Source organism: Mesoplodon bidens, assembly GCF_964165515.1.
Source record: "Mesoplodon bidens genome assembly, chromosome: 10".
NCBI lineage: Eukaryota > Metazoa > Chordata > Mammalia > Artiodactyla > Ziphiidae > Mesoplodon > Mesoplodon bidens.
The window spans coordinates 62,581,695-62,600,087 of NC_138172.1; the positions used below are offsets into that span (position 1 = coordinate 62,581,695).

General features: G+C 43.5%; 2 protein-coding genes across 10 annotated transcripts in view; both read left to right on the plus strand.

Moving 5' to 3' along the window:
* The window catches only part of DST (dystonin), a 487,209-nt gene that overhangs the window by 252,619 nt on the left and 216,197 nt on the right, over nt 1-18,393 (plus strand). The gene's annotated exons all lie outside the window — the stretch shown is intronic.
* LOC308624376 (uncharacterized protein) lies at nt 1,632-6,785 on the plus strand. Its single transcript, XM_081247523.1, has 2 exons — nt 1,632-2,735; nt 6,348-6,785. Exons 1-2 carry the CDS (start codon nt 2,022-2,024, stop codon nt 6,375-6,377), a joined length of 744 nt encoding a protein of 247 aa, XP_081103649.1. The 5' UTR covers nt 1,632-2,021; the 3' UTR covers nt 6,378-6,785.

Sequence of the window (18,393 nt, forward strand, 5' to 3'; positions counted from 1 at the left end):
CCCAACTGCAAATGCACGCAGTTATTTTTAGTCGCATATAGTTTCTTTGTATTTTGTTGCTGGAGGAGAGATGTGTCCAGGTGCAAGCACTGTAACACTGCAGCAAAGCCTATCTCATTCAGATGATGAAGTATATTGTTCTATTGGGAGACTGCTTGTAAAACCGACTATATTCTGGGGTGATGAGTCTATCACAATACAAATAAGAATAGGGATGTAGAGGAGGGTGTGTTGTGGTAGGATTAAGAAGGTTTTAGAGAATAAAGGAAATTATCACTGATAGGCTTTGCAAGATGAATGCCAGTTACCAGGCAGAGACTGAAGTGGGGCCATTTCTGGGGGAGGGAGCAGTGTGCAGTGGCCTGAAAATGGGCATTTGCTCTGTTTGGCAAGGCTGGAAGCAATTGCAAATCACTGGTTTCGCCTCTATCATCGTGTTAGTGCAAATACCAGCCATTATACTTTGAAATTCTCTTGAATAATGTTCCATTGCCAATGAAGACATTGAAAATCAAATTAAAAAGAAACAAACCAACAAACCTGAAGCTTTATTTTTACCAGCTTGTCTTCTAGGATATTCAGGTTTTTTTTCTGTTGGAGATTAATTTCCCCTTGAAATGATTAAGGAAAACCTCACCATGCAGGTCTGTTTTTGACAAATATCAGCCACATTGCTAACTTGACTATTTAATTGAATAATTTTATTTAGAAACATGAGTTCCATCTTTGATCAGTCTAACGACAACCTAGAGAAAGGCAATTATCAATTTTCTTTCCTTTTATAAAAATAAATTTATTTATTTTATTTATTTATTTTTGGCTGCGTTGGGTCTTCGTTGTTGCACGCAGGCTTTCTCTAGTTGTGGTGCACGGGGGCTACTCTTCATTGTGGTGTGCAGGCTTCTCATTGCAGTGACTTCTCTTGTTGCAGAACACGGGCTCTAGGCATGCGGGCTTCAGTAGTTGTGGCTCGTGGACTCTAGTCAGCTTATGCATAAGACTAGTCATGTGATACTAATTTCCTTTTTACCATATTGATGACTCAGTGTTAGAAATATGCACACTTTAGGTCATCGGGTTCCATACTGATTTATTATGTATACACCATGGCCCTGGTAAAACTGTGTAATATTTAACTAGGGTACAATTATAAAAGTTACAAGTAAAATTCAACTGCCTTAATTCATGTATAAGTACACACAGATGTTTCTTTTGGCTAAGAGTTCCATGCTTTAAATCATAAAATTTATCAATTTCCTCATATGAAAATCCTAATGATCATAAAAAGAGAAATGGTTGGAAATTTGTCATACGAAAAATATGACAAACTATTCGAAGAGATTGATTTTAGAAACAATTTGAATAGAGTGTTTTAGGCATTTAGCATGTATTATCTCTCCTTCAGCTATTGAATCATCCTGTTCTTTTCTTATGGCTGCTGTTTTTGAATAAGAGTCAGTACAGTTTATAGAGGTTTTTGAGCCCTTTTTTGGGGGGCAAGTGCCAACATTAGTTTGTGTTTCTTAAGAAAAAAAAATTGTATGGTGGAGAATCTCTGAAACTAAATTTGAAAGGCACTTTGAAACTAAGTTTGACTGGGATTTGCTTTCTGTTTGTGCTCATGTTTGCTGAATCACCAGTGGTTCCAAAGGTTAATTCAAACTTTGGTAGTGTAACTGCATTTCAGAAAACTGAAAGTAAAGCAAGGGTCAGAATTTTTCGTGCAATAAAGTTAAGGGTTTGCCTTGAAAGCTCATCAGCGTGTCATTTGACAGTGAGCAGTGATGTTTGTCTAAGAGGATTGGTGGCCAGAAGTAAGCCACGGGGTGTCTAATGAGACCCAGGGATCGGCTGGGCAGGATGCCACGGCATTTCTTGCGGGTGCCTTTCTCATAAGCAAAATGGCCTCATGCTGAAAAGGATGGTCATGAAGTCTGAAGAATTAGACTGCATGGAGATCTGAGTAAGCCCTGGCTTTTGAAATGAGTGACACTGAGCAACTGTGATTTCCTGCAAATCACATGGGGAATGTCTGTGGATGTGTCCGAGCGGAGAAAGAAGAACAATATTTAGATCCTGCCAAAACTCCTCTGAGCCTTGAAAAATATTCTGCTGGAAGAAGAAAGTACTTTAGAAGAGAACCGACCAAGAAAACTGTAGGTGACACAGAGTCAGGAGAGCCAAACCATGAAAATGAAGGGAAGAGGAGCAGCATCCTGCTCTCCAGGGAGCAGGCAGTCCCCTGGTCCAAGGGGCTGGTGCAGGAGGGATGTGCCAGCCCCAGCCTCACTCTGGAAGTGGGTGTCCAGCATGAGACGGTGAGCGGTCGGTGTCACCCTGAGAGCCCTTCTCCTCCTCAACACCAGGAAACAGAAGTCAAAGTTACTGAACTAGAGGAAAGGATTTCAGAAAAAGACAGCACTCCCTACTGTGCAAACAGGAAGGACCATTTCGATGATGTCAACCCAAGAGAAATAACATTCCAGAGAAGAACTGGTAGTTTTTCTTTCCGAAAGGCAGCCAGCTTAAATTCCATTCGCTATGGTACAGAGAGAGTGCTTGAAAAAAGTGGGTTTTCTGAAGACCCATCAAAAACTGACTGCGGTGTTCAAGAAAAGCAAAACATGGAGAGATCCTACCCTCATGCAACATGTCATTTCCAGTTTGAGAAAAAGAGATGTCCTTCCCTCTGTGGTAACGTGTCCTTTCCTTCCAAGGACACAAGTGGAAAGGAGGTAAGTGCAACACAGAGCCCGAGTTGAACGTGTAAATAAGGACTCCAGGTGCTCACACCTGGCTGAGGTTCCGTAATTTGTCCTTTGTAAACATTCCTTTCATATTCATTTATGTGAAAGCTGTAGAGCTCTTGGTGCATTTCATTTGTAGCCTTAGGTTTTGTTACTATGATTTTATTTTTGGTGGTACACTCTTTAATCCCACCTTTATTCCAAACCCTATACATTTTTGTTACTGTTGGAAGACTTAGTGAACCACTGCTCTAAGATAATGCACGTCTTTTGAATTTCTGTAGTTCATGTGTCTTGACTTTTCCGATGGAATAGCCTTTGGAAACAAAAGTTAAATCAAAAAGCAGTTATGACAAGACAGATATAGGGAGGAGATGCTACAATGATCAGTCAGTCCTGACCTGCTGATCTGTAGGTTTGATCCAAAACCCCAATTCTAGTTCTCTGTCCGTTTCCATACACAGGGACACTGACATAATTGCTTTCGGTTCCGTGTGTGTATCTGTGTATGCTTGTGTGTGTGTGTGTGTGTGTGTGTGTGTGTGCGCGCTTTGGGGGTGACAGGCACAGATGAAACTGCCCAAATCTATTCTGTCTCTGTTACTTGAGTTACTCCCCGGCCAAGTCTAAAATCAGAACTCACTTGGGCAGCGGGTCATGGGAATCTGAATATGACTCAGGCTGCCAGGAAGTTGTGATCTTTATTCCTAACATGGATATTTAGCTTTAGACAAGTTGCTTCTCTGGGGTTTTTACTTGTCTTTAAAATGTAAGTGAATATTGATTTACTTGCCTGAGAAGTGCATCACCCAAGCAACGTCCTGTACATGGTACCACTTGGCAGCTGATGGCTTTTTCATTTAAGCTGTTCCTAACTTTGCCTTTTAGGAAAAAAATCTGGATGTTAAGTGGTATATGGAACATGAAACATTCATTGCAAGGTCGTTGTATTGCTGGGCAGAGATCCTTGGCCCAGTGGTCAGATGAGGTTTTAGTAGGGTCTGGGTGTGCAATCATCATTGGCCTTGGCCGCTGGTCCTCCTGAAGCTGGCTCCCCTGTTTGTATCCACGAACACGCCTTGCCAATGTTATGTCGTGCATTCTATTTACATTTTACAGTGGTTACATTTAAAAAGAAAGCATCCGGTCTAGGCCTTGTCTGCGTAGGTCTGGCATGAAGGTCAGTGAAAAAGAAAGCCGCTTGGCTGCTGTGTGTTTATGAATGTAACCACTTGCTTTGCTCACATATGTTTTCCATCTGTTTTTTGCATAATTTGGCTTCAAGTAAGCCTCACATGTTTTCATTAGTGGAAACTCATAAAATCTGTTTCCTAGTGGTGCCTAAGCCTTTTTTCCCACTTGTATTATATTCATGCCAAGGATTTTACCCCTTCTTTCTACTTTGTGTAGCTAATGATTTTTGAAACGTCAATGGAAAATACATGTGAAAATAAGTCATAAACCTGTCAGTCAGATTTGTTAAATAATTGTGATATGGAGGTACTTAAAGCCTCATATCTTCTAGGGAAATGCTGAATGAGATAATCCTTTCTTTTTTCACTTTTTAAAAATTTTTTATTTTATATTGGAGTATGGTTGATTTACAATGTTGTATTAGTTTCAGGTGTACAGCAAAGTGATTCAGTTATATATTTATATATATCCATTGTTTTTCAGATTCTTTTCCTATTTAAGTTTATTATAGAATATTGAGTAGAGTTCCCTGTGCTATACTGTAGGTCCTTGTCGATTATCTATTTTATATATAGTAGTGTGTATATGTTAATCCCCAACTCCTAATTTATCCATTCCCCCCACTTTCCCCTTTGGTAACCATAAATTTGTTTTCTAAGTTTGTGAGTCTGTTTCTGTTTTGTAAATAAGTTCATTTGTATCATTTTTTTTAGATTCCACATGTAAGTGGTATCATATATTTGTCTTTCTCTCTCTGACTTACTTCAGTTAGTATGATAATCTCTAGGTCCATCCATGTTGCTGCACATGGCATTATTTCATTCCTTTTAATGGCTGAGTAATATTCCATTGTATATATGTACTACATCTTCTTTATCCATTCCTCTGTTGATGGACATTTAGGTTGTTTCCATATCTTGGCTATTGTAAATAGTGCTGCTATGAACATTGGGTTGCATGTATCTTTTTGAATTACGGTTTTCTCCGGATATATGCCCAGGAGTGGGAATGCTGGGTCATATGGTAGCTCTGTTCTTAGTTTTTTGAGGAACCTCCATTTCTGTTCTCCATAGTGGTTGCACCAACTTACATTCCCACCAACAGTGTAGGAGGGTTCCCTTTTCTCCACACCTCCTCCAGCATTTATTGTTTGTAGACTTTTTGATGAGGGATAGTCTTTATTTTATCTGAGGAGTTGGACATCTTAACTTCCCCGTGGTCCAGATAAAGACTCTTTGGTGGCAGAGTCAGACCAACAGCTCGGCTGTTCCTCGTAAATGCATTCTTCCCGGTACTTTGGAGGTGGACTCTGCCTAATTATCTTTGGTTAGAACTGTGCACGGCCCTCTTTATCTTGCATTGGATTCTCCATTTTTCATTGCAGGATTGGATGCAAATGAGAGCTGTCAGCCCCTTCACTAGTATTCCATCCCAGAAATGGCCTGTTAGCCAGCATTCCTTTGCAAGACATTGTCCCTTCAAAATCTTTTCCATATCTTCTCTATTTGAGCCATTTTTGCTCATTCATTTGTGTGCAGGGTTGGGCTCAGTGACGTTTGGGTTAATCTCCAAAGTAGAATAATGCACAATTCTTTGAACTTATCTTAAGCTTAGACTTAGTTTAAGCCTCTGACTTGAACTTCCCAGGTCCTGTGATATTTGTCATTCTTAGTCTAGGTGACCAGCCTGCCTCCTCTTTAATCCTTGCCATCGTCAGCCAACCTTGGGTGGCCCTCCAGGCCCTGGGGTTCTGTGGAGCAGACTCAGCCGCCCCTTCTTGGGCATCTACTGAATGTAAATCTCATAACCTGTGATAACTTCACTAGGGTAAAGAGGTGTAAGTAAACCAAGGAAGTATCTTAGATTTGCATATTGCTTTGGAAGTGGAAAAACACTTTCAGACACATTGTGTCTTTTGATCATTCTTAACAACTGTATTCAATAGGTGAAATAGACAGTTCCTCTTTGGAAGGAAGAAATGGAAACTCAGGTTACTTAATAAGGTCCTTAAGGGAACACAGCAGATGGGAGTAGCTGAGTTTAAATGATGGCACAGCATCCTACTTTGATGAGCTGTCAGAGTTCTGAAGGAGATGCTGTGAACTTGGAGCAGGGGTTGATGTTTAGAAGAGCTGATGCTCATCTGGGGAGGATGAGTGTTACCAACAGAGGTGGCAGAGGCAGAGCACGTTTGGGGACAGGGAGTGATGAGCTCAGGGTCTGCACCTTGTGCAGGGTCCCTTCTTTTTCTGACTCACATGCTCCCCGGACTTGTGACGGGGAGTCCTGCCTTTCCCCTCGAGCTGTGCCCACAAAGCATTCTTCTTCCTTGAGTTTCACAAATCCCACCTCTTCCAGTCTTGTGATGTTGCTCTCAGCCAAGATTGTTGTTTTCTCTATTTATAGGTCATTGGTTCTCTAGCAGACCACATGTAAGTGTCACCTAAGGAGCTTTTAAAAATATAGGTGCCTGGGGACTTACCAGTGGTAAAGAATCCACCTTCCAGTGCAGGGAACGAGGGTTCAATCCTGGTCGGGGAACTAAGAACCCACATGCTTGGTGGCAACTAAGTTCGTGTGCCACAACTACTGAGCTTGCGCGCCTCAACTAGAGAGCTCACCTGCAGCAAACTAGAGAGCCCACTTGCTCTGGAGCCCACGCACCACAACTAGAGAGAGAAAACTCGCATGCCACAACTAGAGAGAAGCCTGTGCACCACAACTAGAGAGAAGCCCGTGCACCACAACTGGAGAGAAAACCTGCATGTCACAACTAGAGAGAAGCCTGTGCACTGCAACGAAAGATCCTGCATGCTGCAACTAAGACCTGATGCAGCCAAAAAATTAAAAAACAAAAAAAAAAGATAAAGAAAATAAATAAATAAAATAAATATTAAAAGAAAAATATAGGTGCCTGGATGTCAACTCTAGTGATTCTAATATAATGGATCACCGTGGGCCAGTGATTCTGATGGTCAAGACTGTGGCTAGGCGCTCGTTACTCTTCATGTTCTCAAGTGGACCCCAGGGTCCCTGTGGTGCTTGAATCATCTCCAGATGAAGCTTTACCCTTCATCTTCCAGATGAAGATTTAACTGAATCAGAATATCTTATGACGGAACGTGCGAGCACTGCATATGTTTTAGGCGCCCTCTCACATGTTTCTTGAAAATATGCTAAATTCTGAGAACCAGCTTCACCCTTCGTTTTCTCCTCATCGTGGGTTTTCTGACAAGCAGTGTGGATCATGGGCCTGGAGGCAGGAGGTGTGAGTTCTCGCCAAGCTTTGCTGCCAGAGAGCTGTGTGCCTTGGACGCCTTCTTCATTTCTCCGGGCCTCGGCTTCATTTTCCAGAAAAGTAGGATGTGGGACTGGATGATGACACGACTGTTATTAGGCATGGTATTTGTGGAGTCCTGCTGCATGCCAGACACCCCCCACTGTGCTGTTTAACCATCATGAAATGGTTCTGTTGTTTGCTGCATTTACAGAGGAGGATATGGAGCCTCAGGAGACATAGTGACTTGCTCAAGTCACTCAGCCAGGACGTGGAAGGGCTTGGATCTCACCCCGAATTATCTCCAAGCTGAACTTTGAACTGACGTCATTTCCCTACCTTTCCCCACATACAGCTCTTTCACTTTTAAATTCCTACAAATCCATGCATTTCATTGCATACCTTTTAGTTGAGTGTTTTCACCCCTTCTTCCATCCGTCTCTTCTTTGATTCCTCTACCAAACATTTCTTAGGCACCTGTTATATACTGAACCAACACTAGGCACTTATATCCCATTGTTTGTTCATTATAAATGATGGGGACAGTGGCTATAAACTTAGTCACCTGAAAGGCTTTGGGGATGAGGATGCTTAATATAGTTGTTCCCCCTTTACCCGCAGGGGATACATTCCAAGGCTCCCAGTGGAGGCCTGAAACTGGATAGTACTGAACTCTCTGTGTATATACTGTGCTTTTTCCTGTACTTACATACCTATGATAAAGTTTATACATTAGGCACATTAGGAGACTATCCAAGTTGCCAGCATCACTGCTTTTGCACTTTGTTATTAAGTTATTAAATAAAATAAGGGTTCCTTGAACACAAGCAGTGGGACACCGCAACAGTCAGTCTGATAACCAAGACATATACGAAGTGACTAGTGAGATGATTCCTGTTGGGAGTGGGGCAGACCGGGATGGTGCAAGATCTCATCCTGCTTCTCCGAACGTCGTGCCAATTAAAACTTAAGAGTTGTTTATTCTGGGGGGCTTCCTTGGTGGCGTAGTGGTTGAGAGTCTGCCTGCCGATGCAGGGGACGCGGGTTCGTGCCCTGGTCTGGGAAGATCCCACATGCCGCGGGGCGGCTGGGCCCGTGAGCCATGGCCGCTGAGCCTGCGCGTCCGGAGACTGTGCTCCGCAACAGGAGAGGCCACTACAGTGAGAGGCCCGCATACCGCAAAAAAAAAAAAAAAAAAAAAAAAGAATTGTTTATTATGGGAATTTTCCATTGAATATTTTTGGACTGTGTTTGACTTTGGTTATTGAAACCACGGAAAGCAAAACTAGATAAGGGGGACTGTTGTCATTTTAACGTCCCACTCTGTCATATAGCTGTGTTAACTACTGAACACTGAACTCTTTTCATGTTCCTTTTCATCCTTTGGTGAATTGCAGTAAACAGGGCAGTGAAGTACAGGAGAGAAGCCAAGGAGGGAAGGGTGGCGAGGGGTGTGGATAGTGTACAAATTACATTATCAGCATCTGAGTAATGATGGGTTAGATATTTTCATTCATTGACTTTCTAAATTATAAAAACAAAATAATTGAGAACTATCTCAAAATGTTATAATAATACATTAATATTCAACCTCACTGAAATATAATATTTATTCAGTATTTTTTTCTTTAACCGAGTCTTCTATGAATCTTAGGCTATAGAATCATGCTTAGAATTCAAGGACTAGGGTAAAATCTAAATATTTCTACTTTTCCACGGTAGCTTTGCTCTATAGATCTTGAAAGCAAAGGTCATTTGGTTTATAGTTGACTAATTAACATTTCTTTCTGAACCATTTCATCTTTTTTAGTGAAAATGAGTTTATAGATTTTTAAATTTCTAGTCTTCATTTGGATTTCATGACCCAGTTTGTGAAAGTTTAGTTTTAAAATCGTTGCACAGAATTGGATCTCTATCAGCAATGGAATGCCTCTATCTTTTCAGTTAATTGAAGGACATGCCAAGTTTAAAATCCTTTACTGTACAAGAAAAATAGTCATATCTGTGTTAGTTTTCCCCCATAATTTGAATAAGAAATAAATGAGCATTTGCTAAAGGTAGCCATCAACGTAAAGCATTAGCACTTGAACTTTATCAACTTTTTACTTTTATCCTCAATTTAACTCTTCCTTTCAGGAAGGCAGTTTTTTAACCAGATAGCATTTTCAAAATGTGTGTGCTGTCTTTACAGTTAAGAATATTTTGTGGAGCCTTTTCACACATTTTTGAAACTTAGAAGCAGACACTAAAAATGTGTTGATTACATTGGTTTCTGCCAAAATAGTTGAAACATCGTTGAAGAGATTATCTTTGGAAGCAAACATCTTGGCTTGGAAATATTTGAGTGTTTGGACACATTCAATGTGGAATTTGCTTTTGCCTGAATACAGTGTCAAGCAATGTGGGCAAAAAAATGTAGGGGATAATCCTCAGTCTGGTGCAGTCACTTCCACTTATGTGGGGCAGGCACCATTCTGAACCATGTGTGCGTGTCGGCATCTTGATGAGAGGAAACCAAGGCCCAGTAAGCGGTGGGGTCGGGGATGGAACACAGGTCACCACCCTCCACAGCTCTGCGACAACCTTGCTCCCAATGATAAATTTTCACTCTTGAAATAATTATGTTAAAAGAGGTGGAAGCACCTTGAGATCACCTTTTCCAACCTGCTGCTTTCATCCCTGTTAATACCTGAACTCTCTCAATTAGAGTATAAACTGTCGTTTATTTTAACAAAAATATATGAAGGAATTGAAATTCCCTGGATGATACTCGTGTCTAGCCAGTAGGGATTTGGGTTCTGCAGGGAGAACATTTGACAGCTACCATTCCCATATCCACTGTGTATCCCTTAAATCAGTTTTTCCTTCTGTAAAATGAGCTGGTTCATTGATAGATAAAACTCTTCCTGAAATGCTGTAGGGTGTCGCTATAGATTTGGCTGTAGCAGAGGAAAGGGGACTTAGGAGCTCTTCAGTTTCATTTTTTTTATTGAAATATAGTTGATTTACAATGTTGTGTTAATTTCTACCGTACAGCAAAGTGATTCAGTTATACATACATTCTTTTTTATATTCTTTTCCATTACGGTTTATCACAGGATATTGAATATAGTTCTCTGTGCTACGCAGTAGGACCTTGTTGTTTATGCATTCTATACATAAAAGCTTACATCTGCTAATCCCAACCTCCCACTTCATCCTTCCCCCCAATCCCCTCCCCCTTGGCAACCACCAGTCTGTTCTCCATGTCCGTGAGTCTCTTTCTGTTTTGTAGATAGGCTCATTTTTGTGTCCTATTTCAGATTCCACATATAAGTGATATCATATGTTATTTGTCTTTCTCTTTCTGACTTACTTCACTTAGTATGATAATCTCTAGTTGCATCCATGTTGCCGCAAATGGCATTATTTTGTTCTTTTTCATGGCTGAGTAGTATTCCATTGTACATATGTATCACATCTTCTTTATTCATTCATTTGTTGATGGACATTTAGGTTGTTCCCATGTCTTGGCTACTGTGAACAGTGCTGCTGTGAACATAGAGGTGCATATATCTTTTTGAATTATAATTTTGTCTGGATATATGCCCAGGAGTGGGATTGCTAGATCATATGGTAATTCTATTTTAGTTTTCTGAGGAACCTCCATACTCTTTTCCACAGTGGCTGCAACAAACTTACATTCCCACCAACAGTGTAGAAGTGTTCCCATTTCTCCACACCGTCTCCAGCATTTGTTATTTGTAGACTTTATTTATTTATTTTTGGCTGCGTTGGGTCTTTGTTGCTCTGCACGGACTTTCTCTAGTTGCGGCGCGTGGGCTTCTCATTGCGGTGGCTTCTCTTGTGGCTCTAGGCTCACGGGCTTCAGTAGTTGTGGCTCATGGGCTCTAGAGCACAGGCTCAATAGTTGTGGCACATGGGCTAAGTTGCTCTGCAACTTGTGGATCTTCCCAGACCAGGGCTTGAACCCGTGTCCCCTGCATTGGCAGGCAGATTCTTAACCACTGTGACACCAGGGAAGTCCCTGTAGACTTTTTAATGATGGTCATTCTGACCGGTGTGAGGTGGTGCCTCACTGTAGTTTTGATTTGCATTTCTCTAATAATTAGCGATGTTGAGCATCTTTTCATGTGCCTATTTGGTCATCTGTATGTCTTCTTTGGAGAAACCAGAAGACTTACATTTAATGCAGGTCATACTTCCCATGTCTGTGAACTAGGGTGGTTTCTTGTTCTGAGGATCAATGAAGTAGTATGTGGGAGAAAGACTTAGGAGGTTGTAGGTGCTTTATAACTTCCATCTCACCACTGTCTTCTGCTCCAGTTGAAAAGAGGACACATGTTGCGACCATCTGTTGTGAAGAGCACTTCTTTCTTTCCTTGGACATAAGGTATCCTTCTGCACCAGCAGAGCTGCCTCTCATCCCCCAGGTCCATTCTTCTTTTGACCGTTTCTTCAGCAGATGTTTAGTGAATACCTGTAACGTGTCAGACAGTGTGTTCTCTAATTCCACCATTAGCTTAAAATTCTGTCAACCTCTTGGAACAGAAATAACCCCTGGTGGGGGGGACCGAGTCGTAAAACTAATATGTTTATTTGCAGCTCAGTCCAGATGCATCCAGAGGGCCTATTGCAGCAGCTCTGGAAGAAGAGGAAGGATGTGAATCTAGGGGCAGCTCTGCTGCTCTGTGGCGAGCCTGGCAGTCAAGGGCATGTGTCTAGTCTAGTGAGGGGACCTCTGTGAACCCTGACTCTTGGTTCCTGTGAGAGATCCAGGGGTGGGTCCTCCTCTGAAAATGAGAAGTGTTCTCTGTAGCAGCTGCTTTGCCCGTGTAGACTCTGGCAAGCTCCAGGGGAAGGGTCTTGACCTTAGGGTTGAGGGGAGCTAGGGGATACCCCTAACCCTAACCCAACCTGGGTGCAGACATCTCCCCAGCCTTGAAGAGTGAGCACCCACTGGGCCTCCTGAGGAAAGATCAGTCTGAGTTGTACGGGTAGATTTCTTTTCTAAATATGAAGGAGAGATTTCACTCTCCTCTTGCAAATTCTGAGTTGGAATTTAGGAGACATAGGTCCATCCCCTCGGCCCCTGCCTGCTCGAGTGCTGAGACCCTGGGCCAGTCCCCTCACCTCCTTTGGCCTCAGCTTGTTCACCAGTGAAACCAGGGAGTTGCCAGAGGGCTTTGTGACCTTCCAGTTTGAGTTCCCCGGATTCCTTAATCCTTTACTATTTTTATAGCCTCCCTAAGTTAAATTTCTCAGTGCTCTTAACCTCAGACACATTGCCTTTCTGGTGTCACATGTCGATTATTTAAATAGTAAATTTGATTAAACTTTTTAACCTTTTCAATAAATTATAGTTACTTAAAATTTTTTTTTAAGTTGCATATTTGCCTTGTATAGAATAAAATACAATAAAAATGTGAATAGTCTCCTAAGGAGTATGTGAGTCAGCTTTGGAAGTTGGCTGTTGGTGTGCCCTCCCCTCCCTGCATGCCAGAACCATGAAAACATCCATAAAAATCAGGTGTGGCTGTCGCGCAGTCGTCTAGTGGCATTGACTTTACTCAGAGGACTTCCAGGCTTGCAGCCTCAGCTGACCAGAACCCGGAGGCTGTGGCGATTCCCGCAGCAGATAGCGGGGCCAGTCCGCTGTCAGCTGGGAGTGAAATCAGAGTGAACTCTCAGATGGGGGGTGTTGGCTTGTTTTCTTTCATTGAAAAAGCATTTCAAGGCTATGTCCTGGGTCAAGTTTATGAAATTGTTTTACAGAAATGATTTCGATGACACTTAGGTAATGTGGGGCTCTCCCTTTTCTTTTTTTTTTTTGCGATCCTCAGACGTTTTATTGACAGCAAAACTTCTGGCAGTTGAATGTGAGCCACGTGAGGGTTGTGGGTGGGCGCTTGCGGGGCAGGGAGGGAGATGGGCAGAGGGCTCCTGGCAGGGATGCCCCTCCTCCCTTGGGACACTGTGAGGGGCGTGGCGGTGGCTGTCACAGGCTGGGGGAGCATAAATAACACTGGGGGCAGGACTGGGGCAGCAGGAGGGGGAGCGTGGGGCGGCCACCTCAGAAAGACCCACCCAGGCCACAGAGACACCCAGGGACGTGGGGCCACGAGACACAGACATGGGGACACGTGAGGCCAGGAGGACGTGACAGGGGATGATGGGCTGCTGGAGACACAGAGGCGGACACACCCAGAGAAATGGGGATTGGTGGGCAGGGCTCTGGAGAGTAATCTCCGGGGCTGGGCTCACCTCCCGGGCACTCCTGGGCCGTGGTCAGGGTGTTTGGTGATTATTGCAAAGTGAGCTTAATTGGCAGCCATTTACTTTGTAAGATGACAAGGTTTACATGAGAGGCTAAAACCCATTCATACCAAATGAAAACGTGACACGTTTTTCTGATCTTTCCTCCCCGCCTCCCCCCCACCCTCCTCCCTCCCTCCCTCCTCCCTCCTTCCCTCTCTCCCTCTCTTCCTTCCTCCCCCTTCCCTCCCCCCTCCCCTCCTTTCCTCCCCCTTTCCTCCCTCCTTCCCTCTTTCCTCCTTTCCCTCCTTCCCTCCCTCCTTCCCTCCCTTCCTCTCCCTTCCCTCCCCCCTCCCCTCCTTTCCTCCCCCTTCCCTCTCTGTCTCCTGCCCCTTACTCAGCAGATGGTAAGTGAGCACCTAGTCTGACCACGTTGGGCAGGGTATGGGGAGGATGTTCCAAGGGGAGAAGTAGCCTGAACAGAGGACCTGAGGAGAGAGGGAGTGTGTAGTCCACATGGTCTGATGTTCGTATGGTTTGATCGTGGAATAGAAGGAGAATGGCTTGGGTCTGGGCAGACCAGCCGAGACTGACCTGGATTAATGTGTCTGTGGAGTGAGAGCAGGGCAGACGTGGTCCAGTGCAGCTGGTTAGGAGGCTGTTACTAGTCCTGACACCAAGGCTTAGTTCCAGAGGAAGGGGAAGCTCTCCTGAGCCCGGTATTGTTGGTATTGACACTGGAGACTAGAGGCGATGGTCCTGAGTAAAGATAATAGTTGCTTCAGCTCATCGTTGGCCATGGGAAAACGGAAGAAATGGGGCTATAAGACCCTCTTCTCCCTTGAAGACAGTCTTGGGGCAGCTCATGCACCCCTGGAATCAGGTGCTAAGGTCTCCCTGGGTTCGTGGGCAATTCGCAGATGAGCAGTTTTGGCAGAACTGCTGCCTTGGCAAGGTCAGGATGGGGAACTGGAGGAGAGACCGGTGACCCTGTGGCGTCTCTCAGTGCCTGATCCCCTCCTGTGCCCACCACTTCCTCTGTGACGTTCCACCAACCGTCTAATTTCCTTCTTTCCTGAGAAAACAGAATCATGAGCAAGAACCCCCTCCCTTTTTATGTGGTCACCTCTCCTTACTTTTCGTGGAGTGTGTGGGGTGGAAGCCAAGTCTGGATGGGTTGAGGAGTAAAGATAAAAAAGATTATAAAACACAGAATGGTTTTTTTTCCAGTTGCTTTACTGAGAAGAGAGTTGGTGCTAAGTACAGAGGAAACTGGGTTTATGAGGGTTATTTGTTTTTATTTATTTTAGGATGGAAGAGCCTTGGGCATCTTATATACTCAGAGCAAAAGACCCAGGTGAGGGGAGGGTCACTGATAGTGAGACACCGCTCCCCCTCCCCCCACCAGGAGGTGGAGGATTCACAGGAGGGAAGCAGGTCAGGAGGAAGCAAAGGTCAAGGGTGACAGGGTGAGACAGTGAGGGGGCTCTTATGTGTGTCACTGTTTTCTCTGTAAAGAAGATGAAAAAGTGATGCCAGGTGTGGAAAGAAGGGTGGGTGGGGTATGAGCTTCAGGCATTTCGTGAAGAGTTGGCAGAGATGCTGTGAGGGATAGAAAAACCGGCTGTTTAGGACACTGAGAAGAAAAGGCAAGTTTCCTGGAGCCCCCGGCTGAGATCAGAGCTGGGATTCGCGGAGGCAGTGGTCCACGTGGTGGTATGGTTTCCTCTAGTTCAGGTGTATACTCAGGGCAGGGGTGGAGAAGACATACCGCTGCCTGGATCAGGGTTGAGGGTTGGCTGGTGGTTGCAAGGTGAGGACGGGGTGAGGGAGTTGAGGATGGTGGTTGAAGTGATGGATCATGTGGTGCAAACCGAATGGAGAAGGAGGTAAAGAGAGCCGAGGACTCAGAGACGGGGCAGAATCAGGCCAGTGGAGGAATGTGAGATGTTGCTGAGCCTGGTGGTTGGTCCAGCTGGAGTTAAGGAATGAAAGTACTGGAAGAATGGACATTGCTATCAGAAGGTACAGACCTGAAGTGGACTAGGTCGGGTTCAATGTGACAAGATCCAGACTGTGGCCACAGGTGTGTGTGACCGGCTGACATGGAGGGAAGACAAAGCCTTGTGAGGATGGGTCCCTGGATGCAGACGGGGACAGCCAGCCCGGTGTCAGACCGCTGGGGAGTGTGAGTCATCTTGAGGACAGGAAGAAGATGGTGGCACAAGAGTGACCTGCTGTGTGAAGGCAAGGTCTTTGTGCCCGTGGATAATGGTTTGAAAACTACCGGTTTTCACTGGGAGCATTAGAAACACATGCCCTGCCCGTGGGCCCGGTGGTGTCCAGGACTTGAGTTAACACAGTGCAGTGGGCGGGCCTGGGTTTCAGTAAAAAGCGGGGCAGGGTAATGACGCTGAGGCGGACTTGGTTTTCCGTGGAATAGATACTTCTGGAAAGTTGGGAGTGGAGGCAGTCTGGGTCTGGGAGATGAAGCAGAGATGAAACGTGGCCGGAGAGGCTCAGTGGGAGGAAGAACTTGCGCTTGGGGGGCAGCAGCAGTGACCCGGATGAGTGGCATGAGGGCTTCCAGTTTCGAAAGGAACTTGGGTCTAAAGTTTCTTGTTTGTGTTAGATGTGAGCTGACAGATCGCTGGTGAGAGGCTTGAAGCAGCAAACACTGCTCATGAAGTTGTGGTGGGAGAAGCTGACATTTGTAGAGTTTTCTATCTGCCAGGCCCTGTGCTGAGATAATGCAGATTATCTTGTCTAAACTTTAGAACTGCTCCAGGAGGAAGATGTTATTATGGCATCATTTAAGTTTTAAAAATGAGGAGAATCTTTTCTTTGTTTTAATTGAAGGATAGTTAATTTACCATGTGGTGTTGGTTGTAGGTGTACAGCAAAGTGATTCAAGTATACACATATTTATATATATGTTTTTAGATTCTTTTCCATTACAGGTTATTACAAGATACTGAATAGAGTTCCCTGTGTGGTACAGTAGGTCCTTGTTGTTTATCTCTTTTATATATAGTCGTGTGTATCTGTTACTCCCAAACTCCTAATTTATCCCTCCCCCCCTTTCCCCTTTGGTAACCATGTTTGTTTTCTATGCCTGCGAGTCTCTTTCTGTTTTGTAAATAAGTTCCTTTGTATCATTTTTTTTAGATTCCATATATAAGCTATATCATATATTTGTCTTTCCCTGTCTGACTTACTTCACTTAGTATGATAGTCTGTAGGTCCATCCATGTTGAGTAGCTCTGGGTCTTAATCCTCTTAGTGGTTGCAGTTGGGATTTGAATGCAGGCAGCAGGAATTGAAACCATCTCTGCTCTCTGTGTGCCTCCAGGATTCGAAGGCAGGAGCCTTGGCTACTTCCTGGAATCCCACCTGGCCTGCCCTTGATGGAAGAGTCAGGCTGTTTTGCTGAATGCACAGATTTTACATTAGGAGTCATGAGTGGCAACTGCAGACTTAACAACGTTTAGTGTTTGGTTTATTTTGCTTTTTAATTTTGTTTACACTGTATCATGAAAAGTTTGATAAACTCAGATAGGTAGTGGCTAGTGGTAACAGTATATCTAAAAATGCCTTGATTTCCCTATGGGGTTACTACTCAGTTAATTGGAAATCCCAGGAGAAGCTGAAAGACTTAACGTGATAGTGGTCTTCGATATGTTAAAGTTTGGTTCATAATATATTTGAAAATACCCTTTAAAACTATAGCTTCTGAGTCAGTGTATGCATGTGTAATGGTCTGATACGGTGTGTGTGAGAATAACGTGCTGAAATATGATTTGGGAACTTTCGGGAACTTATTTAATAAAATATATTATTTTCTCCTGGTTGATGTTTAGCCATATTCAGACCTCTAAACTCTTCTTCCTTAATATCTTTCCCTGGGTGTGCTGGGCAGCGCTGCAACTATTAAACTTACCCTGTGGTTGAAACGTTTTGGCAGCCCTTGTTAACAGGCAGTTACCTTTGTGACTGGACTGGCGTGGAACGTTCTTGACCCGGCAGAAACCAGTCCCCGCCTCTGCCCAGCTATCGCCCCTTTCTTCATATAGCTATAAATACCACCCACGTAGCTCCTGCATTCTTAGGGTTCCCAGAAGCAGCTGATTTTATATATATATATATATTTTTTAATTTTATTGAAGTATAGTTGATTAACAATGTTGTGTTCATTTCTGCTGTACAGCAAAGTGACTCAGTTATACATATATACATTTTTATATATATTCTTTTCCATTATGGTTTATCATAGGATATTAGATATAGTTCCCTGTGCTATTTATTATACAGTAGGACCTTGTTGCTTATATCCATCGTATATATTCTAATTTGCATCCGCTAATCCCAAACTCCCAGTCCATCCTTCCCCCACCCACCTCCCCCTTCCCAACCACAAGTCCAAAAGCATCTGATTTTATAATCTGTAAAGTCTCTTGTGAAATTTTACGTAGAGGTTCAACTTTTCATTTACAGTTTTCTAGATTCGTTTCTCTGAACCTTGTTTTCAGAGATTTCAATTGGTTTGAGGCAACAAATTTGAAAACTTTTATCTTTTACTCCTTTTACTAAGAGAATTGGGAGAATAATAAAGCCAAGTATTTGCTTCTCCCTTTGTCAAAAAAAAAAAGAATAACCACAGCAATAAAATAGCCAACAAATTGAAAGTGTACTTACTGTGTGCCAGGCATTACTCTGTGTCCATGTTGTTGAATTTGCACAACGCAGTGTAATGTCTGTTATCATCCTTGTTTTACAAGTGAGAGAACGATCTTAAAGCAGATAAGTAACTTGAACATATAGGTGGTAGAGATGGGATTTGAACTGCTGGGATGTGCTGGAAAGGCTCGCCAGCATGATTTTAGGGCAGAATGTCAGTTGGAAGTTGGGCGATGTTTCTGC

What these genes read in the sequence shown, in the direction of transcription:
- LOC308624376 (XM_081247523.1), top strand. Translation starts at nt 2,022, where the DNA reads ATGGGGAATGTCTGTGGATGTGTCCGAGCGGAGAAAGAAGAACAATAT. An exon ending in AGGACACAAGTGGAAAGGAG is followed by an intron (nt 2,736 to 6,347) that starts GTAAGTGCAACA and finishes CTCTATTTATAG; the next exon opens with GTCATTGGTTCTCTAGCAGA.